The sequence below is a fragment of the Equus asinus genome, chromosome 5 (genome assembly GCF_041296235.1).
Source record: "Equus asinus isolate D_3611 breed Donkey chromosome 5, EquAss-T2T_v2, whole genome shotgun sequence".
NCBI classification, from domain to species: domain Eukaryota; kingdom Metazoa; phylum Chordata; class Mammalia; order Perissodactyla; family Equidae; genus Equus; species Equus asinus.
In genome coordinates, this window is record NC_091794.1 from 72,263,341 (window position 1) to 72,290,794 (window position 27,454).

The 27,454-nt window shown below is 45.1% G+C and overlaps 2 protein-coding genes across 2 annotated transcripts in view; both read left to right on the forward strand.

Moving 5' to 3' along the window:
* The window catches only part of TXNDC12 (thioredoxin domain containing 12), a 40,362-nt gene extending 30,698 nt beyond the window's left edge, over positions 1 to 9,664 (forward strand). Inside the window, exon 7 of the mRNA XM_070509931.1 lies at positions 9,081 to 9,664. Coding sequence (XP_070366032.1) covers positions 9,081 to 9,100 — 20 coding nt within the window. The 3' untranslated portion in view covers positions 9,101 to 9,664. The remainder of the gene's footprint in view (positions 1 to 9,080) is intronic.
* Positions 9,665 to 15,916: 6,252 nt separating this feature from the next.
* The window catches only part of RAB3B (RAB3B, member RAS oncogene family), a 57,075-nt gene continuing 45,537 nt past the window's right edge, over positions 15,917 to 27,454 (forward strand). Inside the window, exons 1-2 of the mRNA XM_044770776.2 lie at positions 15,917 to 16,134; positions 25,003 to 25,230. Coding sequence (XP_044626711.1) covers positions 25,003 to 25,230 — 228 coding nt within the window. The 5' untranslated portion in view covers positions 15,917 to 16,134. The remainder of the gene's footprint in view (positions 16,135 to 25,002; positions 25,231 to 27,454) is intronic.

Sequence of the window (27,454 nt, forward strand, 5' to 3'; positions counted from 1 at the left end):
GGGGATCGGGAAGAGTAAAGCACAGGAGAGAGAGCCAAAATAGGATTTACTATTGAACTGGTTCTCCCATTGATCAAGGGTTACCCCAAAGGAGTTAATTTCCTGAGAAATTAACATACACACAGAGATGACAGAGAGCCCTTGAGGCAAAAAGCAAGAGATAAGGCAATGCAGTTCCAAAAGTAGCTAGTTACAACAGCGACAGCCAAAGGGGGAAAAAATCAAGAGGTTGTAAAATAGAGTGTGAAACTTGTCTAACATAACTTAGACACTTATAGTCAAATGGAATTTTAACATTTTAATTCCAATTAAATACAGATTTTTACTGTAGAGAAATATGGCGTGGTGATCAATAAGAGACTTCTAAGCATATAAATTCATTACATTAGGTTAAAAATCTGTGGGTAGAGTGAAAGAATGAAACTCAAGGAGAAACAGAATGAGATAAAATTCCCAACTGTTAAGAAGAGCTTGTGCACGTATTAGTTTTAAGCAGATAAGGTGGGTATAAAATTTCTATGGCACGTAGATTCTAGCAGATACATTTTAAAAAGTGACATAGTTTTATTTTTAAATGTTAATGTTTATAGTATGCCAGGGGTTATGTCCTTTGCAGTTATTTATTTCTTCCTGGGGAAGATTCACCCTATGCTAACATGCATGTCAATCTCCCTCCTTTTTTTTCTTCTTCCCCTCAAACCCCGGTACATAGCTATGTGTATAGTTGTAAGTTCTTCTAGTTCTTCTATGTGAGCCGCCGCCGCAGCATGGCTACTGGCAGAGGAGTGGTGGTGTTCCGTGCCTGGGAACTGAACACAGGCTGACAAGGTAGAGTGCACTGAACTTTAACCGCTAGGCCATCAGGCCTGGCTCTGCAGTTATTTAAATGATGAAGCTCTTAGATGTCAACTTGAAACTGTCAGCTTTAAAGTACATAGTTTTCCAGAATTCTTTCAGGGATCATTCAAAAAGACCACTATTTCAAACATTCCTCACCTGATAATGCAAATGTATAGCATTATGTGCCAGGAACTGTTCTAAACCCTCCAGTCATATTAACTCATTTAATCCTAACAACAACCTGATGGATTTGGTTCTATTACCATCATCATCATCATCTCTGCTTTATAGAGAAGGAAACTGAGGCACACAGTGGTAAGTAATTTACCTAAGCTAGTAGGCTTCAGAGCTGGGATTTGAATGTGGGCAATTTGACTCCTGAATCCATGTTTTTAACGACCACTGTACCAAACTATGCAATTTGTAGTCAAGTCAACAAACTCAAGGACAGCATCAATGCCTTACGCTGTGTAGCAATAACCATTCTATAGATGAGACAGAGATAAAGTAAGTTTTACTGGAGCCAGGGTGAGGATTGTAACCTGGGAAGGTGGTTCCAACAAAGGAAAAAGCATTCCGGAGAAGCATGGTTTTCAGTATAGTATACAGTTTTAGAACAAAGAGCATACATTAAACGCATTCAGGATACATATTCATCAAAGTTTCCCAGAGGTGTTCAGTTGCAAATTAGCAGGTCAACACAACCCTGATGTTGGTTGGGAAAGGGACTAATAAGGGAGTTACTGATAGGGTGTGACCGATACTGACTACTGCTGTAGGAGGGAGAGGTATGCATTCTTATCTTGAAAGAGTGTCTTTTTTTTTTAAAGATTTTATTTTTTCTTTTTCTCCCCAAAGCCCCCCCCCCCACCCCGGTACATAGTTGTATATTTTTAGTTGTGGGTCCTTCTAGCTGTGGCATGTGGGATGCCGCCTCAGCATACCTTGATGAGCAGTGCCATGTCTGTGCCCAGGATCCAAACCGGCAAAACCCCGGGCTGCCAAAGCAGAGCACGCAAACTTAACCAGTCGGCCACCGGGCCGGCCCCCACTAGAGTACCTTCTTTACTTTAATGGTTAAAGTGGACGTACAATGTATGTTTGATAGGCCGTAAGTCAGGCTTCTTTAGTTCAAGTGGAATCAGTTTTGAACCAGAATAGTTACCCCATACACCTCAACCATATACCTCAATATGTGAAAATCACTTGTCACAGGTATAAATTTTCAAGCCTACTAATACGGTTGCAGAAAAAGGAATGTAATTTTGTATTCCCATAACAATTCTTTTTCAAACCACCATTCTGCCTTAAGACCGAGAAACCTTTCATAGTGAGGTCCAAGGTTTTTCAGGTATTTGAGGTTTAAACTCGATCAACTTTAGGATTTTTTTCTCTCTTTTCTTCTCCCCAGGGTGGCATCTAAGTCTCAGAGGATTGTAGAGTCATGACATCAGAAAGGAGACATTGCCCATGCTAGCATCTTCTGAGGTATAATACATCCTACCTGGTCCTGGCACATACCTCCATGAAGGCATCTGCTGAGATGTCTATTTTTCTATCAGCCTCCAGTGGTCAGTCCACCCACTCTGCCCCTTTATCCTGTTGGCACGGCCCCTCCAGGGTCCATCAGCCCCTCAGTGCCACTTCTACTCCCTTCAGTGGGCAGGAAATTGGGCTGTTCTCCCATGCCACTCTAGGCCTTGAGGAGCAGTACAGCTTCAGGGCTCCTGCTCACAGTGATGCAGCCTCTCCAAGGCTGACCTGGCACCTGGCACCATTGGGTGCCTAATTTGCCAGCAGTGGCAACTGACACTGAATCTCTGGACTTGGTACCACAATCCAGAGGCTGCAGCCAGGCGCCTAGTGTCAGTTTGATTATGCTGGGTTCCTTCTATCGTGGATGAAGCAGTGATTTCACTTCATTGGAATAGGGTCTTAATCTAGATATTCTCCCACCAAGCTTCTGCTGTAGTACCACTGTCTGTGGACTTACAGGCCACCTTACTCACCATCATGCTCTATCACAATCTTGACTCTGAGCAGTGCTCTCACTTTACATTGATGCTTTCACATGAGACCTGAATGGGGAACCGTTGGGGAAGACCTGCCAGAGTGTGAGGCCTCCATTTTGTTGGCATGACCTCGCAGGTATAGCATGGCTCTGGAGCCAACAGTTCTGGCAGCAGCTTTCTGATCCCAGGTTGTAGCTATGGCACTGTGTTCCAGGAGGACAATGGCTTCCTTATTCCCAGATGGTGGCCAAGATGGTATGACCTGGTACCAGGACTGGGGAGAGCAGATTACTGATTTTCCACCTTCCCGATTGATGTAAAGCTTTCATTTTCCCTGTCAGAACAGTCTGTAATGTTGTTCTGGGGGTCATTCATTGAGACCCAGATCAGCAGCTGTTCCTTTAGTCTTTTTTTGGTACCTAATTCCCTGTATTAAATGCTTTCTGATTAAAATAGCTGGAAAAGGGGCCATGATGGTGCCATAGTGGTTAAGTTTGCATGCTCCACTTCAGTGGCCCAGGGTTCACAGGTTCTGATCCCGGGTGCTTGTCATGCCATGCTGTGGCAGTGACCCACATACAATGTAGAGGAAGATTGGCACAGATGTTGGCTCAGGGACAATCTTCCTCACCAAAAAAATAAATAAATAAAAAAGCTAGAATGGTTTCTATTGTTCACAATGGAATCTTCCTGGTTATAGTGGTGAACTTCTTAATTATGATATCATAGGGGCCTCCTGGTGGTATAGTGATTAAGTTTGTGAGGTCCACTTGGTGGCCTGGGGTTTGCCTGTTTGGGTCCTGGGTGTGGACCTAGCACAGCTCATCGAGCCATGCTGTGGTGGCATCCCACGTAAAACAGAGGAAGATGGGCACAGACGTTAGCTCAGTGACAATCTTCCTCAAGCAAAAAGATGAGGATTGGGAACAGATGTTAGCTCAGGGCCAATCTTCCTCACATACAAACAAAATAATAAAATAAAATGGCAAAAAAAAAAAGATATCGTAAATACAGATGTGATTCCAAGGTCGTCACTAGATTTGTAATGCATGTAGCAAATGACGAGACTTTAGGTTGCACCACTTTTGATGATGGGTAATTGCACTTTGAGTTACATTATATTAATTAGAATTTTTTTAAGTGTAAATATGAGGAAAAAGGGATATAGTTCATGGAGGGCAAAGAAATTGGTGGATTATGTGGATATTTTAAAATTGTTTTCGGCTACTGCATTAAAATCTCCTTTTAGGTGCAGGAAAACCTTCAATATACAAATTTTGGAGGGAGTCAGACCCCCTTTCCATTTTAGAAGTTAGAAATGCCAGACAATTGCTTTCCCAGCCTTCTTTGCAGCTAGATTCTAGGTACATGAGCTAAGCTCAGCCAATCAGATATAATTTCTTGAGCCTTCTACAGCTGAGACAAGCGCATTTGCAGGAAGATTGAGTTCCTGGGGGCAGTGGTGGTTGTGGTGCCCATCGGTGGTGTCCAGTGTTGGAAGCTAGTGGTGTCGGCAGTACAAGCTTAGGACTTAGTGTCAACAGCAGTGGTATCTTCCCCAGCATGTCTGCAGCATGTACCCCCAAACCTGGTTCACCAGCTGCCCTGGATATTTTATGATCTATTCAGTGTTATTTAATAAATTCTTTTCTTTCTTAAGTAAGCCAGAGTAAATTTCTGTGGCTTGCCACCAACTGTGACTGATGTAGTAGTCAGTAACTCTTGTTTAACAAGATTATAGCAGCATCTTCCAAAGTACATTCCGTGGAACGTTAGTCCCTCCTGAAAAGGATTCCGTGGTAAAATAAGTTTGGATAGCAATGTATCTCTTGGAATGATTCATAATTCAAATTAATATTTTAGAAATTCTGAGAGGTCTCACAGGAAAGAAATTTTTACTTGCTACCAGACTGTGTGAAGCTGACACACGGAGGCGGAAATACTGAGAAAACTGCGGCGAAATATGGTTGGAGGCTGTGAATTAAGTCAGCCTAGGACCCCACTTTGTTTTGGGACTATGAGATATGTGAGCTAACATTCCCTTATATTTAAGCCGTCTGAAGCTCTGCTTCCCATTACTTGCCATGAAACACCATGAAAAACATCATCTAACATCTTGGCCTCTCGTTTATTTGACTTCTTCGTCACCAATGACCTCCACTCTATCTCAGCCACCTGCTCCAATGGTCTCATCTTGTTATCACTCAAAACTGTTCTACCTTTGAAATCTCAAATTCAGAATTCCATTCTCTGACCACAACCACCTATTTATCCTTTGAAGCTAATGGGGCAACATCTCCACTGCACTTTGATCTTATACAGCCCTTCTGATGTAACTCCCTCAGCTTCCCACTGGTAAATCTACAGACCTCCCCTACGTCTGCCACATCCTCTCCTCCTTTCCCCTTGTTCAGGGGAGGAGATGGCCCCTACTTATCAGAGGCTGACCCTTCCATTAAGCTTTGGAGCCATCCCCTCCTTGTCCTCAAGTTAGGGAGTTTTTTTAACCATAAATGTTCCTTTCTCTCTCTTTTATATCATTAACCTCTCTAACTCTATTGGATAATTCCTAAACAAACTTAAACAAGCACTGGTATTTCTCATCTAAAAACAAACCATCCGTGGACTTTATGTGTCTCTCCAGCCTGACCCATGCTGTCAGCCTCTCCTTACCTCATTCTCTATTCAACCTTCTACCTGTTGCACCCTGCCTTCTGCCTTCACAACTCAGCCTAAATGGCTCCCATTAAGGTAATGGGAGGAGATGTGGGATTGGGAAGTGAAAGAGGGAAGTTTGGCTGAGAGAAACATTTTTGAAAGTTCTCTTTCTAATTCAGACTTGCATGGATAATGCTTGATCCAACCCCCTATGCATATTTGTTATCATGTGCCAATAAATATTCTGATATGCTGTTGGTCAAACAACTGTATTCTTTTTTTCATTTTCTTCTCCCAAAAGCCCCAGTACATAGTTGTATATTGTAGTTGTGAGAGCCTCTGGTTGTGCCATGTGGGATGCCACCTCAGCATGGCCTGATGAGCAGTGCCATGTCCACATCCAGGACCTGAACCCACGAAACCCCCGGCTGCTGAAGCAGAGCGCGCGAACTTAGCCACTTGGCCACAGGGCCGGCCCCTACAACTGTATTTTGGTACATTCATTTAGGACCCCCAAAGGACTACAGCTACTGAAAAAGAGGAAATGGATCCTGGTGGGCCTAACAGTGAACTTTCCTACAGTGTTCCCCATCAAATAAGTAAATAGCACCACCCTCCATTGTTTTACAGTCAGAAACCTGAGACCCATCCTTGACATCTCTTTCTCTCTTACCCCTTAATCATCAATTACTGTTCATTCTCTCTCCTAAATATTTTTTTTTATCCATCCACTCCTTGTTATGGGCTGAATTGTGCCTCCCTGCCCGTTCAGTTAATATTTTGAAGTCCTAACCCCCAGAACCTCAGAATGTGACTGTATTTGGAGATAGGGCCTTTAAAGAGGTAAATAAGTTAAAATGAGGTCACATGGGTCGCCCCTAGTCAAATATGACTGATGTCCTCACAGGAAGAGATTAGGACACAGACAGAAGGAAGACCACGTGCAGACACAGGGAGAAGGTGGTCGTCTACAAGATAAGGGGCGAGGCCTTGAGAAACCTCATCCCAGATTTCTAGCCTCCAGAACTGTGAGAAAACACATTCCTGTTGTTGAAGTCACCTAGTCTGTGGTACTGGGTTATGGCAGTCCAGGCAACAAATACACTCTTCTCCAGCCCTGTCATCACCACCATGGTCTAAACCACTAGCATTTGTCGCCTAGACTTTTGCAGTGTAAGAAGGCAGGACTTTTATCTATCTTGTTCGCTGCCATATCCTCAAAGTCTCGTATAGAATCTGGCATGTAGTGGGTATTCAATAAATATTAATGAGACGGCTAAGTAAATGAATAGCTGTTTAGGTGCTTTCCTTGCATCCATCCTTGCCCCTCTCTCCAAATGTTCTCCACAGGGACTGCTCTCTTGATAATATAATTCTGGTTCTATCATTTCCCTGCTTGAAACTCTTCATTGTCTCTCCTCCATTACACTCAGGATAAAGTCCAACATCAATAATATTGTTTAAATGGATGGTGTGATTTGGCCCCTAGTCTCTCTCCAGCTTCTTTGCATGTTATTCTCTCATTCTATCACATATTCCAGCCCCATTTGTGTGTTCTTTCCGTTTTTCAAAGTTCCTCATGGCCTTTACACATGCTGTTCCCTTTACTTGGAGTGTCTTTCCCCATATTTTTGCCTAATTCATTCTTCAGAAATCCCATCTAAACGTCATTTTGTGAAACCTTCCCTGATCATGCCACCAAAACAGCCTTTTCTTTTATTTCTCCACTGTTTTTCCTTCAAAACAACGATCAAATGGTAATGAATTATTGATGTGATTATTTGTTTGACGTCTGATTTCCTCGTCAGAACGTAAGTTCTGTGAGTATAGGGATGGTATCTGTTTTGCTCATTATTGTATTTCTAGAGCTCAGTACCTGCAGCCACGCCTGTACACCGTAAATGAAAAGTTGAATGAAACCCTGGGCAGTGTTAATTTCCTGGGGCTGAAGCTTTTCCTCTAGTCATCGTCTACCCACTGCAATCCTAAATCCCAGAAGTAGTACAATGGAGGGAGTGATTAAAGCCTCCCCAAGTACGAAGAATGGGATGGACGGCAGGATGAGCAGGAAGGAGTTTTCTAGATAAAGGAGAGGTGTTCAGGAAGGCACTCAAGGTAGAGACAAAGGGCTATGTAAAACCCTCGAGGTAAAATGCAGTTTCTGGGAACCCTAAGTCGTTCTGCGTGGCCAGAGAACAAGGACCAAGGGGGTTAGTGGTGGGAGATAAAGCTGGAGGGAAAAGAACCTGATCGGGTTTGCTATGGATGTTGGATTTTATCCTATCATGCAATACACATCACTAACTTTTCCAGTCCTTTCCTTTTTTGGGTCTGCCATGTCTCTTATTTTCCATGAATACTTGGAAATGTCACTTAACCTTGCTGAGCTTCAGTTTCCTCTTGTCAAGTTATGATGAGAGACATGAGATGGTGTATGCAAGGCGCTTCAGAAGGTCCCTGGGATGTAATAGGTGCTTCCCAAATGTTAGTTCCCTTCCTTTCAGCCCTTAACACTTGGGCTGATTTCAGTACAGTGGCTACAAGTCAGTCCTGAGAGAATGCAGTTCCCATTTTGAGCACAAGGGGGAGAAAGAGACTGAACCTTTGCAAAGGATCACTGGGCAGCCTTAGCTGCCCTTCTTTGCAAGCCCTCCGAGAAAGAGGAAATAGGAGCTGTTCTTCCAACATCAGAAAGGCAGCCTGACTTATTTTACAGATTCTAAACAAGTAGCAACTGTTCTTCGCTTCCGTGGGCATGTATTTGAAGGGGGAGATCACTGGCAAGCATAATGTCAGATATAGTTACAAGAGCTGTCAGATCCCTTAAAGTAGCTGTTATTGAACATCCTATCACGCACCACTTATTTTACATACATTTACATACTTATCTACATACATACATTTAATTGAACTCTCTTAAAGAGTCAATGACATAATTCTCATCACCATTTTACAGATGAGCAATCTGTGTCATCAAGAGAAATTCGATTACATAGCTAGCAAACAGTGGAAGTTGTATTTGAACACAGACCTCTCTGATTCCAGAGCTTATGTCCCTTTCGTTATCTCACACTGGTTTACCTTAGAAAGCCTTGGAGTTTATTTTAATTGAACTCCCTTATTTAACAGAGATGGTCCAGAAAGGGGACTGGTCAGCGGTGAGTGATGACAGGTGAGACCAGGGGGGTAATTTTTGCCTGGGGTGGGCTTGTGGATACAAGGACCACTGACCACAGATCAGAGCTGTGCCCACGCCACTACTGTGTAAACACCCTGCAAGAGGGGGAGCCTTCGGAGTTGGTCATTTAGCCACAGTCTCACACTGGGAGAATCTCCTGTCCTCCCTGCCCCTTAAGCGTCTGATCTTTAAAAAGGGGTCACTCTTTCTCTTCCATCAGGTCTCGACTCAAATGTCACTTCCTCAGAGAGGCTTTCCCTGTTTGAATCATTCTAAAATAGTTCCCTTTCCGAGTCACATGTTGTTGGAATATTTCCTTAAATGTGCTCATCATCAACTGAAATTATGTCATATATTTTGTTTACTTATTTATTGTTTGTCTCTCCTCCTAGGATTCATAACCTCCATGTGAGCGGGGGTTCTGTCTATTTCATTCACGTGTGTGTACTCTGTGCCTGGAACACTGCTATGTGTTAGCACATAGTAACTGATCGACAAATCTTTGTGGAATGAATGAATGATATAATGATGCAGAACTAAGACCACAGGGTGAAAGCTACAAACAAGCAGATTTCAGCAAAGAAGAGGACTTTCCTAACAACAAGAGTTGTGCAAAGACAAAGCAGCCCGCCCTGGAGAAGGCAGTCTCCTCATCCTTGGAAGGGCACACCAGGGCTGTAGAGGGGACTCCCATGTTGGATTGGTGGGGATGGCTGATTTGAGGTTCCTTTGTCTCCTCATAAAATCTTAATTAGGTTTTGAACTAAAACCCTGGTAACAATGCTCTCTTGTCATTGTGTTAAAGACAGGGTATTCTCTATGTAATAACCAGGGAAAGAGAGGACCAGAAGGTAGGGGAGGCGGAAACGAGGGGTTGATGGTGCCAAATTCTTCTTCTAGGCTCTGGGGGAGAGGCTTGACTGAGACAACTGGTGGGCTTGCTTAAATTTGAATAAAGCTGATAAAGACAATTGTGAATGATCGTTTCCAGCTCAGATGCTGCTTTAACCACGCGCTTTTGTTCAGCTTCTTCCTGACCCCACTTCCCCCACTGCTGTCTCTTCTGTTCCTTTGCTCATAGGGAATGACACCACCCAAGTCAGAAAGCTCTCCTAGTTGCCTCAATTTCCTTTCTCCCTGTCTACATTCAAATAGTCACCAAATCTTGTCCTTTTCGTCCCGCTAATGTCCCACTGCATCTCCCAGCTCAGGTCTCATAATGTCCTTTGAAGTCACTTCATCGCTCTGGCCTCCTTGTCCCCTGTTTTGTAACCTCCAGTCCATCTCCCATTGTGCAAGCCGAGATCTTTCTAAAGAATGAATTTGGCCAAGTCTTCCCCATGGATAAAGCCCTGTAACAGCTCTGCATCACCCTGTCATTGAGTCTGTCATCCTTAGCATGGCTTCCCCAGCCCTGGCTCACCTCTGACTCCGACTTATCCTCCCATCTCACTCATCACCTGTGTCGTGCCTGTCATGCCTCTGCTTCCAGAGACTCACAACCTCTGTAGTTCCCTGAAGACTTCAGATCACTTTACACCTTTGGGCCTTTGCTCACTCTGGTCCATCTGCCTGGGTTTCTTCTCCATGAGTTTAACTCCTACTTATCCTTGAAGGCTCAGCTTAAGTCTCAACTTTGCATCCCAGGACCTGCATCCCAGGGGCCTAGCCTAACTCTCAGGCTCCTCCCTGATGACACATCCCACAGTGAGGAAACAGCTATGTCTTGCCAAAGTCATTGATATGGCTGATTGCAGTCCTGGCTTTCCCTACTTTCAGTAGCTAAGAAACCACAGGCTAGTTATTTCTTCCTCACATGCAAGATGGTTTGAATCAGCCTCCACTTCTTGGGTTTAATTGTGAAAGTTAAATGAGATGGGATGCAAGAAATCCTTTGTAAATATTCCTATGCCTAGTTATTCAGCAAATATCTCCGGCCCCTTCCAAGAAGGATCCAGAAGGCACCCTGTTGGGTAGTAGTGTGGTGTTTGCACTTGTGGAACTCAGACAAGTGCATCTTATAGCCTGCTATCCTGCACCAGACACTGAGCAACTTCAGATCAGGGACCGTTTGTTATTCATCCCTGTGCATAGTAGGTACTCAGGAGATATTTGCTGTGTGGGTGAGTGAATGAATGAATGAATGAATGAGTGAATGGCATTCCAGGTAGAGGGAGAAACAGATGCAAATTCATGGAGATGTTATGGAGCACTTCACATTTAGAGAACTGCAAGTAGTTTAATGTTGTTGGAGCTTAGGACGTGATGGGGAAGTGTCCAGTAATGAGGCTAGAGGGTAGGTGGGGCCAGACCAAAGGGGCCATATGTGCTTATTAAACAGGTGGGCTTCAGAATAGGGCAAAGGGGGGCATTTTAGACTGGGTTTAGGAAGGGTCCTCTGATGCAGAGTGCAGTGTGGATTACAGGGGAAGACTGGAGGCCATCGTGGGGGTAGGACAGTGAGGAGGTTGTAGCCGTGGAATGGAGAGGAAGGAATGACATGGTCTCAGGAGGTAGAATGAAAATGCTTTGGAGAAGGATTGGCAGGGTGGGAGGGGGAGAGGTGGGGGAGGATGGGTGGGACCTGGATTCTGACTATTGACATATTGAATGTTTCCCTTGTGTGTGTGAGATTCCACCCCTGATGACAGTGGTGTGCCCTGGGGTGGGGCAGTGTCCTCAGTATGTCTTTGAACAAGTTTCACCTCATAAACGGATGCAGGTGGAGAGAATGGACCCAGACACTCAGTTATTTTATGAATAAAGAAACTGAAGCACAGAGAAGAAGGAGTGATTAGTGCATGAAGTGTCATTTGAGATAATTATTTTTTCTCATTGTCCACATCTGTTCTCACTCCTGTGGTAGATTGGTTAAAAGCCATAGATTCCTCCCTTCCCTGGATCCATGCCGCTTTCTGATGCACCTTTGCACTTCTTCCTAGTCAGAGGTGGAGTTTATTTCTCCACCCCTTTGAATCTAGGATGGACTTGTGACTCGATTTGGCCAATAGAATAAAGTGATGTTATGCATTACTGAGGCTAGGCCTTTAGAGATTGTATCTTCTGCATTTACCCTCATGGAATGCTGCCCCAAGACCACAGTGTAAGCTGGTCTAGCCTCCTGGTGGATTAGAACATGGAGACGAACCACGATACCCAGCCCTCAGCCAGCACCAACTGCCAGACCTGTGAGGGAGGCCATCTTAGACATTCCAGTGCAGCTGACCTTCCAGCTGAACGCTGCTCATGAGTGATCCCAGGTAAAACCAGCAAATGAGCCCATTCAGCCACCCACAGAATTGAGAGAAATAATAAATTATTGCTGTTTTCAGCCACTGAATTTTTGGGAGTGGTTTGTTATGCAGCAATAAGTAACTGACACAACTTCTGCGCCCCGTTATCAATTAATGGCTTCAATGTCTACCTGGTTATTTATGCCGGTTCCCTTTCCCTCATATCTCACATTTAATCTGTCACCAAGCCCAGCGGATTTTACCTCCTGATATTTGTAAATATCAAATCCCTCTACTTTCCACTTTCCCCACTGCTATGACATGAGTTCTGATCTTCTTCATCTCTCACCTGGATTGTTACAGAAATCTCTAACTCTGTCCCCTATCTCCTGTCTTCCTGCTCCCTACCCTTCCCATCCCAGCTGTCATACCCACTACTGTCAGAGCTATCTTTCTTGCATGCCTTTGTAACCTTTGTTTAAACCTTTTGCTTGCAAGGTAAATTCTCAAATCTCTAACATGATTTACGGACCTTAGATCATATGGCCCTTACCTCTCCTTCCAGGTCCATCCTCGCCACTCCTCGCATGGAATCCTATGTTTCTAGAGCTGCTTCACAGCTTCTGGTGACCTTCCGGCACCAGCTCCAGCTCCCCGACTGCATGAGGCAACTCCCTGAAGGGGTCAGATGAAAACACTTGACCTGTCAACACATCTAAGTTCCTAGACTGGCCATGAGGGACTCACTCTGGGGTGTAGACTTGAATCTTGTAAAGATTTGGACATTCCAAATGACATCCACGCTTCTGCTACTACCTTTTCTAAGCGACTGATTTTCATTTCAATAAAAAGCATCAATTTTATATTTCATGTAAAAACCAGGAGCTGGAGAAGGCTGATTACTCCGGCAACTAGAAAAGATTTAAGGAAATTTTTTTTGTACAACTCAATTACAATGTCTTCACTGAGCAGTCAATATTCTGGGGTCAAATAGAAAGAACCCTGAACTTGGAGTCAGACAGACCTGGTATCTGGTTCTACCATTTACCAGATGTGTGACCTTGGCAAGTCACAAACTTTCTGACTTCTGCTTCCTCATTTAGAAAAAGGGGATGACAATCCATACCTTGCATGATTGTATTGAGGACTAAATGAGATAAAAGATGTGAATGAGCCCAGTATATTTTGAGTCTTAATGATTATCATTGCTATCTAATCTGATTCAAACAAAGGTAGAATTTTGTCTAGCTTCCTATTCTTACTTGGGCCTTTGGATCTGGAAGTGAAGACAGTCCAACATAATTTGATTTATTTTGTTCTTCCCTCTGGTGGTCACTTGCTAGTCAATAGGAGGGTAGCACTGGGGGCGTAAATGATACAGCCCAAAGATCAGATGTGGCCTCTCTGCCCCTTTAAGATCTAAGTGCAATGGGTTTGAACCTCAATTTTCACATTTTAGAACCCTTGTAAGTTTGAAGCCCTCCTGGAGATTTCTGCAAATTCCACGAGGGCTTGTGCTCTCATAGTCTCTCTCTCTGGTCTCCTTTTTCAACTCAGAAAAACAAAGCGCATTGCTCAACATCCCTACTCACTCACCCTCACAACTCCCCTCTCTCAGAAAGCATTCCTGAGTGTAATGGCCTTTTCCGAAGTCTTGAGTGTCACAGAAAGTGGTTACCTCATTGTGCAACAAACAACTTACCCCATTTTGTGCATTCCAGTGCTTAAACACTCTTTTGTCCACCTGCCATGGGCGGGTTTCCTCTGACCTTTTACCCATGTAACACCTACCCTTACGCTGATTTTCTTGCTCTCTTTTCCTTTTCTCCTCCTACCTCTCTTTATGATCTCTCCCTCCTGTTTTGCCAGGTCAATTCCAAATTGTTCTCCCTTTTTCACACAGAGTATTTAGTGTTCCCCCCTCTCCTCCCACACTTACGTATCCACACCCCTCAAGTCTCTGAGTAGGACAAAAGGACCTTTTGTGCATTAGGGTCTATCCTTCTTGGAAGGCATTTGTGGTTAAAAATAGAATTTTGTTGTTATAATAACCAATGTTTCCTGTTTACTGAGTGCTTACTGTGTGCCTGGCTCTCTATCACATGCTTGCCAGATGCTATCTCATTTTCTTATTTGATCTTCTCAACAACCCTGAGAGGTAGCTCTCATTATTGCTATTTCTACAAATTCAGAAAAATGAGATAATTTGCATAAAGATCACACACCAAGCAAGTGGAGGAATAAGGATTGAGAACCAGATCTGTCTGGCTGCAAGTCTGTACTTTTTCCACTTTACTACATGGCCTTTCAGGGGAAGGAGAAGGGGAAAGAAATCAGAAGACCTAAGGCCACATAAAGGCAATGTCACCTGTTCTCATAATGTCTCACGACTTTAAAAGGATGGTTTTATACGTTATCTCATTATTCCTGTGAAGAATGAACCATTATCATCACACCCATTTTGAAATGAGGAAAGTAGGCCTTGTGGGAGAAAGGGAGTGAGGGAGCAGGCAGGGGAGGATACTTGATTTTGAGATCACAGAGTCACTAGCTCTGGGTGATTAAGAGTTCAGGATGTGACCACGGGAGTCAGTGGCCAAGGTGATGTGAAGAGGAGACCAAGACTGAGGAATCAGGAAACCACATGGCTACTGAAGTCGCCGGGAGCATGGCAGGACAGGGGCTAATGAGGACAACTGTGGGCCAGGGGCTGAAATTTTCAATGCATAAGGAGCAAGTGGGCGTCAGTGACGTCCTCGATGAGGGGGGTAGAAGGCCGTATGGCTGGAGAGCAAAGGGGAAGGAATTTTTGTGCTAGGGTGGAGGTAGCAATGCTGACCCCACCCCCTGGTTTTATGGTGTGTGGGGAGTGGGATAGTAAGCCTTCTTGCAGAGGGCTACTAGAGGTCCCAGAGGAGGTTCAAGTTTCAATAAAGGCAAAAAAGTTACCTGAGTACTCTCTGAAGAAGCAGAGGGTGTAGGAGAGTTTGTTGACAAAGGAACAGGGTTCTAGAGGGCACAATGGAAGGGTCTGCCAGGGAGGTGGGCAGTGGCAAGGTGAGTGAAAGGGAGGGAGAACGGTATGAGACTGAGAGAGAAGCCAGACAACCAGAGGGGCTGTCAGTTGGGTGGTTCCCCACGTTGGAGAAACCAATTGTGGACAGGGTAACAATGGAACTTGGGGAAAAAGTGGTTTTGGTATCTCACTCAGACCTCCAAGATTTGGGATGGGTGAAGAGTGTGTGGAAGGACAACGATTCTAAACCAAAGCTGGCAGCTGGCTCCTGTGACCTCAGGAAGACCTGTGTGAAGCCCACGTCAGTGGAGCGCTAATTGCCTCCATGCCTACCTCCCCTGGCATAGCTGGGACTTCTTAAAGACCAGGCCAGAACGTTTTCTCACTCAAGCAACTGCTCCTAATGAGGAGCCATTGAAAGTTTTTGTTTTGTTTCAACAACGTTTCTGGTAACATGGTCACATGAGAACAATCACTCAGCCTGCTGGTGTAGGGGATGGGGTGGAGGGTGAGGTTGTTACATTAGTCCGGGCAAGAAGTGATGAGGCCCGAATGAGGGTGAGAGCGGTGGAGATGGAGAGGAAGGGCAGGACAGGGTATGTTGAGGAGGTGTTATTACTAGACTGATGGGATGTGGGGCGTGAAGCGGTGCACAGGGTGGAGGACAATGCCCAGGTTTCTGCCTTAGTTTCTTCTTGTCGTCAGCAGTCCAGGTTCCACCTCTTTCCCTGGGCTTTGTGAGGATGAAGTGAGATGACGGACAGGAAACTGCTTTCGAGATGGCAAAGCTCGGTACCCATGATCATCTACGTTATCATCAAAACTCTCTGATCACCCCTGTAAGTTCAGCCTATGGAACGAGGGCGGGAGAATGAACGTGAATCACGATAGTCACCCAGATATTGGGGAGCTCGGGGCCTTCAAGGTACCGAGGATTCCCTCCGTCTGCCCTGCTCCGTGGCCGGGGCGGGGCGAGCACGGACTCCGCCCCTGGGCGGGGCGTGGGTGGGGCCTGGAAGCGGCTGGAGCCGAGCCGCGCAGGAGCCCGAGCCTCAGCCCTAAGTCGCCGCTCTGGGCGCCAGACCCGCCCCGCCCCGCCGTCTCCGCGAACCCCGCCGCGCCTGCCGCCGCCACCAGGTCCAGCGTCCCGCTTTGCTGCCGGGGAGCGAGCCGCTCGTCCCGCGCCCGGAGTCCCAGGTGAGGGGCGCGGCCCCGGCGCCCGCCCGGGAGGATCGGGGACCGATCCCGGCGCGGGGCGCTGCGGACCGCGAGCGGCGCTGAGAGGGAGCGCAGGGCGGCGGAGGGGCCCCCGAGGAGAAGGGGCCGGGGGAGGCCGCTAAGGAGGGGGCGCCGCGGCGGTGAGCGAGGTGCTTGCCCGGGGAGGGGGCGCTGGGTGGCCACCCGGACCGGGGGAGCCGCCGGGGCAGGGGCAGCGAGAGTAGGGGGGCCAGAAAGAGGGCGCCCCGGCTTTGGGGAAAAGGGTGAGCAGCCACCGGAGCGCAGCGAGGGATCGCAGAGGGGGAAACCCGGGGCGCTGGGGTCGGCGGAGATGGAAGGAGGGAGCTGAAGGGGGCGGCGCGGGGAGAGGGGACCTGGCCGCCGAGGGGCGAAGGGGGTGCTGAAGCGAGAGGGTTGAGGGAGCCAGGCAAGGGGGAAGCGTGCAGGGGAGGAGACTGGGTCGACGGGGGTCGTTTTGAGCTGGAGAGGAGTGAGGTGACGAAGGGGCGCGGGGTGGGAGTGGGGTGCTGGTCGGGCAGAGGGTAAAGGGGAGCGGGGACGTGAGTGTGGAGAGCAGGGAGCGGAAAGGCTGCGGAGCCCAGCTGCCGACGGGCAAGGCGGGTAACCGTGAGTCGGGGGCGAGGGGTGGGGCTTGGAGGCGAGAAGCCTGGAGGAATGGGAGGGTGGGAGGCAAGCCTGGGTCTACCCCAACTGCAGAGGAAGGGGGCGGGGAGCTGGTGGAGGGAGAGGGCAGTGGCCTTGGATATGGGCGGTGGGCGCCCGAGTTGTGGGCAGGGTGCGGGGCGGAGAGGCGCTGGAATAGAGCAGGGGTCTGGCGGCCGGGAGTGGAGGATCTGTCAAAGAACCTGGAGAGTTTAGGGTGGGGGCAGCGCTGGGTCAGGTTGGGGAGGAGGCCAGGTGTGGGTTGTGGGGTGAGAGTGGAAGGATAATGAATGGGAGCCCGGAGTGGAGTCCGTGGGCACCCAGGTGCTGGCTGTGTCTTAGCTCTTCAGAAGGTTGAGGAGGGCGCACAGGCACTGGACCTTGTCACGCTGCCACCTGGGATCATAGACAAGAAGAGAATCGTGGAGAGAAAAATTCATCCACAGGCAGCTCTGTTCTGGAGTCCAAGTGTGAGAATGGGCTTTAGGGGGGCCGGGTGACAGCCTCTGGAAGCTAATAGAGGTGTGGAGGAGGGTGGGAGAAAGACAGGGCCCTCCAACCCAACCTCCTGGAATCCAGATGGAAAGGGTGGGGGAGGGTAAAAGGAGTGGATGTGTGTGTGCACAGGTGGATGCTCACCTCTTCTCTGCCTATAAAGGGAGGAAGACAATGGAAGTCCATGAAAAGCCCTATCTATGGTAGTGGAAGTCCTGGCACTGTGTTAGCCAGAGGAGAGACATTTTGCCGAGGGCCATGGGTAAGGGAAGCCTTCCTGGTCATGAAGGGTTTAGCTAGCAGCGAAGGAAGACGTATTCTTATCAAAGGAAACACTATGGGAAAAGGCAAAAATCTAAAGTAATCTCTAGTCCAAGAAATCTCCATTTTCTTAAGGATTATGATCTGAAGGGAAGCATCAGTAACCTGTAGAGGATGTTAAACAAAGGTTTCTCCTCTCAGCTCAGAACTTCTAAGGTTCCTCTCCGTCTCCCCAGAGTGCAGCACAGGGCCTGGCGCACAGTAGTGCTCAGTGAATGTTGATTGAATGAACAATTGACCCCTGGTGGTGCTCCTGCCTCAGTTTCCTCATCCACCCCCAAGAATTGTTGTGAGAAGCAAATATGATAATGTGAGTGAAAAGAGTTTTGTGGACTGTGAAGGACAGTACAAAAGAGAGAGGCCACTAATATTATTATGCAGGTGTGCCTACATTCTATGCAAGAAAGAATGCACCTAGTAGAGTGGCTGGCATTCAGTAGGCGCTCAATAAATGGTAGCTATTATGATACTGTTTCTGTGGCTCTAAGAGACCTGGGGAAACCATGAGGAGGTGAGCTGGTGGTGAGAGGTTGGCAGTGGGGAATGGTATAAAGAAAGGTTGAATTAGAAAAGTTAGTAGAATATGGCTTTAGAGAGGAGGTTGCATATTGTAGGGTCAGGTCCACATTTGCCCAACTCCCTCCCTATGCTTACTAATAAATGTTCCCAATAGGAAGATGAATTACATCTATTGAGCACCTGCTACATATCATATACCATCTAGATGCTTTACCCACATTGACTATAATCTTCCCAACAATGCTTGTTTTACCAATGATGAAACTGTGTCTCATGTAAAATTGCCTGCTAAGGTCCCAAGCTAATAAATGATAGACCTGGAAAGTGAATCTTGTTTGTTTGATTTGGAACTCCAGGCTATTTCCACTACCCAGCATGACTTGGTAGGAGAAAATATGAAGCACACAGACAAAAATTTCAGGGGTTTATAAAGCACTCTTCCATATACTGGTTTTAATTCTTAGAACAGTTTGCCAGGAAGTCATTTTATTAACTTTTTATAGATGAGAACTGATCTGCCTAAGGTTATACAAGTGCCGAGAGAGCCAGAGCTCAACACTGGTCTCTCTGACTTAATCTTGTGCTCCTCTCATCAAAAGAGAAGTTCATCCATTCACTTCACTACTTGTCTTCAGTTGATCTCTTCTTGCTGGATTTTAGGGCTCTCTCCGCCTCTTCTCCCTCTTTCCTGCCTGAAGTTGGCTTCTTCCGTAGGTGCTTATTTCTGCTGCCTATGAGACTGAAAGCGTTGTTTGCTTTTCACATCAACCCTTGGAGGAGCCATTTCCTTCTTTCCCCTAGCCTGGGACCAGGGACGACTTCCCAGATGGTCCCTAGGCCTTCATCTATCTTGCTTGTCACGGAGACAGTGAGCTACCCAGCTCTATCATTTATGTGACTGCCACAAAAGAGAGGGAAGATCTGATTGATGCTTATCTTACAAATGCGGTTCTGCACGCACCACTGTGCAGTGACCCATCTGCTCAGATCCGCCTCAGGCAGCTGCCTGCTGGGATGCTTTTTGCCTCGCTTGGAAATGTCTGTGCAGCCCCTGCCCCCACCTCCTGAGAAGATCGCCTTGGGGGCTTCTGTCTGAACGTGCCTTCCGACTGAACCTCTAGGCCCTGTGCCTCTCCGTGTTCTCACACCACTCCTGGGAAGGCTATGCTGTGTGCACAGAAACAGATGTTGACAGCACAGTGTGGCAAGTGCTAGAAAAGAGATGCTCAGGGTGCTGGGGATGCTTCTTTACTCATCCTAAAATTGTTTTTTTTCCCCCAAGGAAGATTAGCCCTGAGCTAACATCTGCCAATCCTCCTCATTTCTCTGAGGAAGACTGGCCCTGAGCAAACATCCGTGCCCATCTTCCTCCACTCTACATGTGGGATGCCTACCATGGCATGGCTTGCCACTCGGTGCCATGTCCGCACCTGGGATCCACACCGGAGAACCCCGGGCCACTGAAGTGGAACATGCGCACTTAACCGCTGCGCCCCCAAGGAGGCCCCCTGTTGTGGTTTTTATTTTCCCTAAACCCAGCCCAATCTGGAAGTCATTTGATAACAAAAGTTCTAGTCATAACACTCCGACTGACTTGCTGTGTGACCATGGACAAATCATTTCTCTTTGTGGATCCTTAATTTTTTTTACTTGTAAAATAAGGGGAGTGGATCAGACCAGGCATTGAATCTATTTTTTACTCTTGCCTCACGCCCCACTCTCACAGCTGTAGCCGATGTTGCTAATAAAGACAGGCATGTTTCCTGCTAGTCTACATGAGGCCATGTGCATTTTTCTCAACACAGTGTACAAAGCACATTTATAGACATTCTCTTATGTAAAATTCAAGGCAGCCTTGTGAGGTAGGTATTTTTATCGTGTCATAGATGAGACACTGAGGCTCAGTTTAAGTGACTTACCCAAGTCCATACATTGAATTACCGGGAAAGCTGGGAGCAGCAGCCAGTCTTTAGTATGATAAAGCTGCCACTCCAAAATCCCTTATAGTTCCAGCAATCTAAGAGTGTAAACAGCTGCATCACAAAAATGAAGACCCATCGTACGACATTGACGTCAAAAGTCTGGTGCATGGCAAAGGCTCAATAAATGTTTATTGAAAGGAGTAACATGCCCTAAGTATTTACTATAGGTCCAGTGATGACAGGATGTAAGGATGGATAAAACTCAGCTGAATCCAGAAGGGGAGGCAGACAGTTAATCGTAAAACAAGCTCAAATAATGGAGCCCAGATTAGGGAGAGGGCAGCTGAGCAAGATTGAACAAGATTTGACTGTAGAAGTGAATTAAAGGGGCCAGTGAAGTAATATTTGAGTCCTTCCCATGGGCCAAGAAATCATGCCAGGTTATTTCCATATGGTAACTGCTCGTTCTACTTGTACCACAGCTTTGTGAAGTAGGTGGTATTTTCTCTATTTTAAGGTAAAAATGCTGTGGCTTAGAGAGGCAATATTTCTTGCCCAAGAATTCAGCTGAGGAATAGAGCAGTGATTTTGAACTTTCCCATAACACTGCCCGGTATTCGATCTAGTCTCAGCTGTTAGCTGTGAGTCTGGGGCAAATCCTCTTAATTCCTGGCCCTCAGTTTCCTTCTTGGTCAAATGGGAATAATAATTACTGTCCTTCCAGTTTTATCTCCCAGGTTTATTTAGAGGGTAAAATAAATAAAGGACATGAAATTGAGGTAAGGATCAAATCTGTGTTTTAGTAAAGTTACTCTTTGACCAGGAGTTCCATTTCTAGGGATCTCTCCTAAGGAAATAAATAGGAAAGTGAATAAATATTTATGTAAAGAAATGGTCATTGTACTCAAATTTATAATAAATTAAGAATAGAAAAATAAATGTACAACATTAAAGAATCAGTCATATAACACAGCCATAGGATGGAATATAATGTAGCCAGTTGAAATGATATTTATGAAGAGTTTTAAAATCTCAGTAAAATATTCATGATATAATGTTAAGTGGAAAGGAGCAGGATACAAAACTAATGAAAGTTATTAAAATATACTTAATATTTAAGTATATTTTAATTTAAAGCTATTAAAATATACTTAGAAGATATAGACTAGAATGTATGGTATACTATCATTTATATATAAATAGCAAATGTAAACAGAACTCTATGCTTTTATATGTAAAAACTATTTCTGAAGGATACATAAATGGGTAACATTTGCCTCTGGGGAGGGGAACTGGGGATTGGGAATAAGGGCAGAAGCAAGACTTACTTTTCACTGTAAACCTTTAGGTTCCATATTATTTATTTATTTTTTTATTTTATTGAGGTCATAATAGTTTATAACATTATGAAATTTCAGTTGTACATTATTGTTTGTCAGTCATCATAAATATGTGCCCCTTTACCCCTTATGCCCATCCCCAACCCCCTTTCCCCTCTGGTAACCACTAATCTGTTCTCTTTGTCCATGTGTTTGTTTATCTCCCACATATGAGTGAAATCATATGGTGTTTGTCTTTCTCTGTCTGGCTTATTTTGCTTAACATAATACCCTCAAGGTCTATCCATGTTGTTGTAAATAGGGTGATTTTGTCTTTTTTATGACTAAGTATTCCATTGTGTATATATATGCCACATCCTTCATCCATTCATCCGTTGATGGGCACTCAGGTTGCTTCCACATCTTGACTATTGCGACTAATGCTTCAATGAACATAGGGGTGCATAAGTCTCTTTGAATTGTTGATTTCAAGTTCTTTGGGTAAATATCCAGTAGTGGGGTAGCTGGGTGTTATGGTATTTCTATTTTTAATTTTTTGAGAAATCTCCATACTGTTTTCCACAGTGGTGGCACCAGTTTGCATTCCCACCAGCAGTGAGGGTTCCCTTTTCTCCACAACCTCTCCAATGTGTTATTTTTTGACTTGGTAATTATAGCCATTCTGACAGGTATATGTGATATCTCATTGTGGTGTTGATTTGAATTTCCCTAATGATTAGTGATGTTGAACATCTTTTCATGTGTCTGTTGTCTGTGTATCTTCTTTGGAAAAATGTCTGTTCAGATCTCCTGCCCATTCTTTGATCAGTTTGTTTTTTTGTTGTTGGGTTGTATGAGTTCTTTACATATTTTGGAGATTAACCCCTTGTTGGATATATGATTTGCAAATATTTTCTCCCATTTGGTGGGTTGTCTTTTTGTTTTGTTCCTGGTTTCCTTTGCCTTGTGGAAGCTCTTTAGTCTGATATAGTTCCATTTGTTTGTTTTTTCTTTTGTTTCTCTTGTCCGAGTAGATATGGTATTGGAAAAGATGCTTCTAAGACCAATGTCAAAGAGTGTACTGCCTGTATTTTCTTCTAGGAGTTTTATGGTTTCACGTCTTACCTTCAAGTCTTTACATATTATTTATTTTTTATTCTAAAAATTAAGATAGTAATGCAAACTACAGATAGTGATAAAGTAATACTTGCAAATAGTAAAAGTGTGTTTGAATTATTTTCAATGTGTTACCTTTTAAATGAACAAATAATAAGCTATAATTTAAATAGATGGCATTTTGTTGCATGAAAAAATAAGGGAGGAAATACACTTAAAATGTTAAAGATGGCAGTTTCTGAGTAGGGTAGGATGTCTGGTAATTAAAAAAAATTTTTCTTACACGTGTTTTTTTCTAATTTTTCATAATGAATATATACTTTCAAAATAGAAATTTTCTGTTGTAAACAAACAAAGATGACTGGCAACAGAGCAGAGGGTGGTGTGAGGTCGTTGTGGTTGCTTCCCATGTTTTAGGTAGAAAAAAGCAAAATTCCTTTGAATCACCAGTTCTTGAAACAAGTTCTGCATCTTGTACCATAAAAACTGATGTCAGGAAAATGAGACAGTTTAGCAGGCAATGGCACCCTCCTCTCCAATCTCATTTTCTTCTTCCATGGAAATGCTTCGCCTCAGTTTCCAAGTGTCCTGGGCATGTTCCACACCCACCTGGTGAGCCTTGTCACTGGGCAGATTGATACAGGGATGGAGCTGAGGGTCTCAGATAAAGGCTTGGAAGCTGGGAGGAAAGAAAAGGAAAAACAGAGGCCACCAGAGGCTAGTGTCGGCATATTCAAGGAAGTGTTATTAAAGGGCTGCTAATAATCCCACGTGTGTCTGACCTTTCTTCAAGAGGGCTTTAAACCTTCTACATTTGTCAGCTCCTTGTCCTTACAGCTCACCTGAGAGGCCGATAGAGCTAAATCCACCAGTCTCACTCTCTTTTCCTTTGGGGAAAAAAGCAGGAATTCCTAAGGAGAGTGACACCTTGGGCACTATCTCATCTTAGGGCTGTCCTTGCATCCTCCTTACCACTCACCCAGCCCATCCATGTACCCAGTGCTGAGCACAAAGAGAGTCTGCAGGTGGAGAAGCAGGGTACCTGTGGCTGGTAAGATGTAGAAGATACAATTTAAAGACTCAAGACCATAGGACCAAGTGCCAGATTATGGAGTTCAGCTCCAGAGTGTTCTAGGAAAGGAGAGGATGGTCGCAGGTCTGAGAGGGCTGGGGTCTCAGGGAAGGCCTGGCACATAATAAATACTTGCTGGGTGAGTGAATGAATGAGCGAATGAACAAATAAATAAAGGATCTAGGCTTTGAAGGATTTGGAATAATAATGAGTTATGTTCACAACTGTGTGGGATTTACCAGTTTATTAATGTCTTAATCATCATTTTCTCATTTAAGTACTGTGATAGCCCTGTGGGAAAAGCAGGGCAGAAGTTGTTCTCCCCATTTTCCAGATGATGAGTTTGGGCCCCCGAGTGATGATATGACTTTATTAATTCAGCACACATTTACTGGGTGCGGACGTGGATTAGGTGCTGGGACTTGTGCTAGAAGCTAGGGAGGCAGAAATGAAGTATATTAAGTCTTAGATGCTCAGTCTAAGGAGGAGCCGGAATAGTAAACAGTCTGAGATGATACACGTGCTGTTAGAGTGCCCTGGCTGCACGGGCAGGGGTGCGTGCCTCTTCATGCACAGGAAGGGGGACGACGTGGATCTCCAAGGATGAATCGGAGTTGATTAGGAGGAGAAGAGCTTTGTAGGCAGAAAGAAAGAATACACGTCTAAAGGGACAAAAGCGAAAGATAACATGGCACATTAGGAGTAAAGTGTGTAATTTGGTATAAAATAGCACAGGTTGGTGGGAGAAGGCTTAGGGGAAAATAAATTTTAGAGAGTTTATTCTTTTGTTAGTTGGTTCTTTGTCAAGTTGAACAGTTTGGGCTTCATCTTTAGAGCTGTGAGAAGGTACAACCGTTTTTGAAGTGGGAATGATGGCCCTATTCTGGGCCTTTCCTGAAATGTTCATGTGTTTGCTGTTTTGGCTTCTCTTTTTTCAAAACTCCTCAGCTCAGGAGCTGCCTTCTGCAAGAGCCTCTCCTTGACTACCACGCCTCCGGGTCGGGTTAGGTGCTTCTTGTGGGCTTCTTCAGCCAAGGCTTCCCTCTGTCTTTATCACTTATCTGCTGCTTTGTGACTCTGCATTTACATGCTTTTTACAGTAATCTGGAACCACTCAGAGATCAGACACCATGTCTGATTCATATTTGTATTCCTCATGCCCAGCACAGGGCTTGACCCAGAGCAATGTGCTCAGTAAATATTTGCTGAAGAAATGAATGGGAGGAGCTGGGTTCCACCCCAACCCTGAGACAACATTTGGGGCAGGTGCAGTGATGGGGTGATCCTGAGTGGTGCGTGTTTCCTCAGTGATACTGAGGTAGGGAGTGAGTGTGTGAACGGTGGGGTGACCATTAAAAGATTGATGACTCAGGGTGACACCGGAAGTGTGTTCCTGAGTGACCACAAGTCTCTCCTGCAGATGGCTTCAGTGACTGATGGTAAAGCCGGAGTCAAGGATGCCTCTGACCAGAATTTTGACTACATGTTCAAACTGCTCATCATCGGCAACAGCAGTGTTGGCAAGACCTCCTTTCTCTTCCGCTATGCTGATGACACCTTCACTCCAGCCTTTGTCAGCACTGTGGGCATCGATTTCAAGGTGAAGACAGTTTACCGCCATGAGAAGCGAGTGAAGCTGCAGATCTGGGTGAGTCCTGAGCATCTTGGGCAGGATTGTCCTAAGAGGTAACTGGTCTGCCAGCACAGGGGCTGGGAGTTTGGAACTTCTGGGTCATATGGCCTCTGGCGCCAATGCTGCTGCCAGTCTGGCCCCTGGGCTGCCGCTTGCTGGTTTTATACAAATTGACTCTCCTCTGGGGGCTCGGTTGCTTCTGCTGCTTAGCCATCCAAGAATCTTTACCCCGGCCTGTGTAAATGAGCAACCAAGAATCTGGGCTTTTGAGTTAGGGACCTGTTCAAATTCCAGTTCTGTCACTTACTGCTCATGGAAACTTGACCAAATCATTTAACATCTCTGGGCCACCATTTTCTCTTTGGGCATTATAATAGCGTCTACATCATAGGGCTGTTGAGTGCTTAGCATAGTTCCTGGAACATAGTAAATATGCGATAAATGTTAGCTACTGTATCCGTAATCTACCACTGTGTAACAAATCACTTCAGAGCTTGCTGGCTTAAAACAATGATAATCATTATTGCACAGTTTCTGTGGATCAAACATTCGGGAGTGTCTTGGTTTCTGGCTTGTGGCCTCTCAGGAGGTTACAGCCAGATGTTGGCTTGGGTTGCAGTCATCTGAAGGCTTGAGTGGGGCTGGAGGATCCCCTTCCAAGGTGATTTATTCACATGTCTGCTCCTGGCTGTTAGCAGGAGGCCTTAGTTCCTTCCCAGTTGGCCCTCTCCACAGAGCTGCTTAAGTGTCTTCATGGCGTGGCAGCTGGCTTCCCCGAGGGAGAGAGCAAGGAAACCAAAGAGGAAGTGGCAATGTCTCTTATTACTTAACCTTAGCGTATTCTATTGGTCACTGATTCAGTGGAGGAGGGATCTACACAAAGGTATGAATACAGGGAGGTGAGGATCATTGGGAGACCATCTTGGAAACTTGCCACCACAGTTTCTATTATTGGTGTCTACCAGTGTACTAATAAAATATGTACATATTTGAGATGATACAGCAACGTGTAGATCATATACTTTTCGGTAATGAATTTTAACACTGGGAAAATCTGTCATTTAAAGTATTCAAATCATGTTTGTTTATAATCTGTCCACTCTACCTGTTAAATGTACATTAATATATTGTGCATATATCTTATTGGTATAGTCTGTATAGTACTTTTTCTTTTAACAAATTATTTCCATATATTATCCCACAATTGACCCCATGAGGCAGATATTATTTTAATACACTCTGTTTTACAGAAGAAAAAAATTCAGACTCAGAGATTAATTAAATTGCATTAGTTCGACCACACAGCTACAATGTGGCATTCGAATTCAGATCTCCTGATTCTAAATTATGTGGTCTTTTCTCTACACTGTGCATGTTAGGTCATATAGAGCCCACATTTCCATTTATGATGATGTTAAATATTAATTTATATAGAGGTAAAGTTTGTTTTGTTCATTTAAACTCTATCTAAAGCATTGGGGAGTCATAAATTATTAGAAATGCAAGAAGCTATGCAGACCATTTAGTTCAGTGGTTCTAGAAGTGTGGTCTCCAGATCAGCAGCATCAGCGTCACCTGAGAATTGCTTAGAAATGCAAAGTCTCAGGCAGCCAGACCCACTGAATCAGAAACTCTGGGGCAAGGCCAACAATCCGTGTTTTAACAAGCCTTCCAGGTGGTTTTGAGGCAGGCTAAAATTGAAGGACCACTGACCTAGTGTAACTTCTTCAGGTTGAGAATCCGTAAGCATTTATCAAGTACCTATTATATGTGAGTGCTTCCACTGTGTTATCTGACATCCCCCTTGCAGCCAGTGCACAGAGAGGGTGCGAGCACAGGATATTTGCGGCATGGTGAGCAATATAGTGAAACTGGAGCAGGGCTGTGAGAGAGCAGGGAGGGGGTGCTCAGAGAGAAATTTGCTGGAGAGGCTATCAGGTGGCAGCTTGCAGGTCAGGGGGACCTTGCACAACTAACAAAAGATTCTTGCCATGGGCCAGAGGGCACGTGCCTGAAGACTCCTTAGGGAGCTGGAGAAACAGAGTTTACTTTTATCTATGAATACAAAATAAATTTTTGCTCATGTTTACTATATGGATTAACACAGATGTCTTCATTGATTTCCACATCAGATGGTCACATACCTTACGCTTGAAAATTCTTCAGGTAGGGGGAGACATTCTGCCCTCCTGAGGGGTTGGCAGTGGTGGCTCCTTCACTCCTTCATTCATTTTCAGCC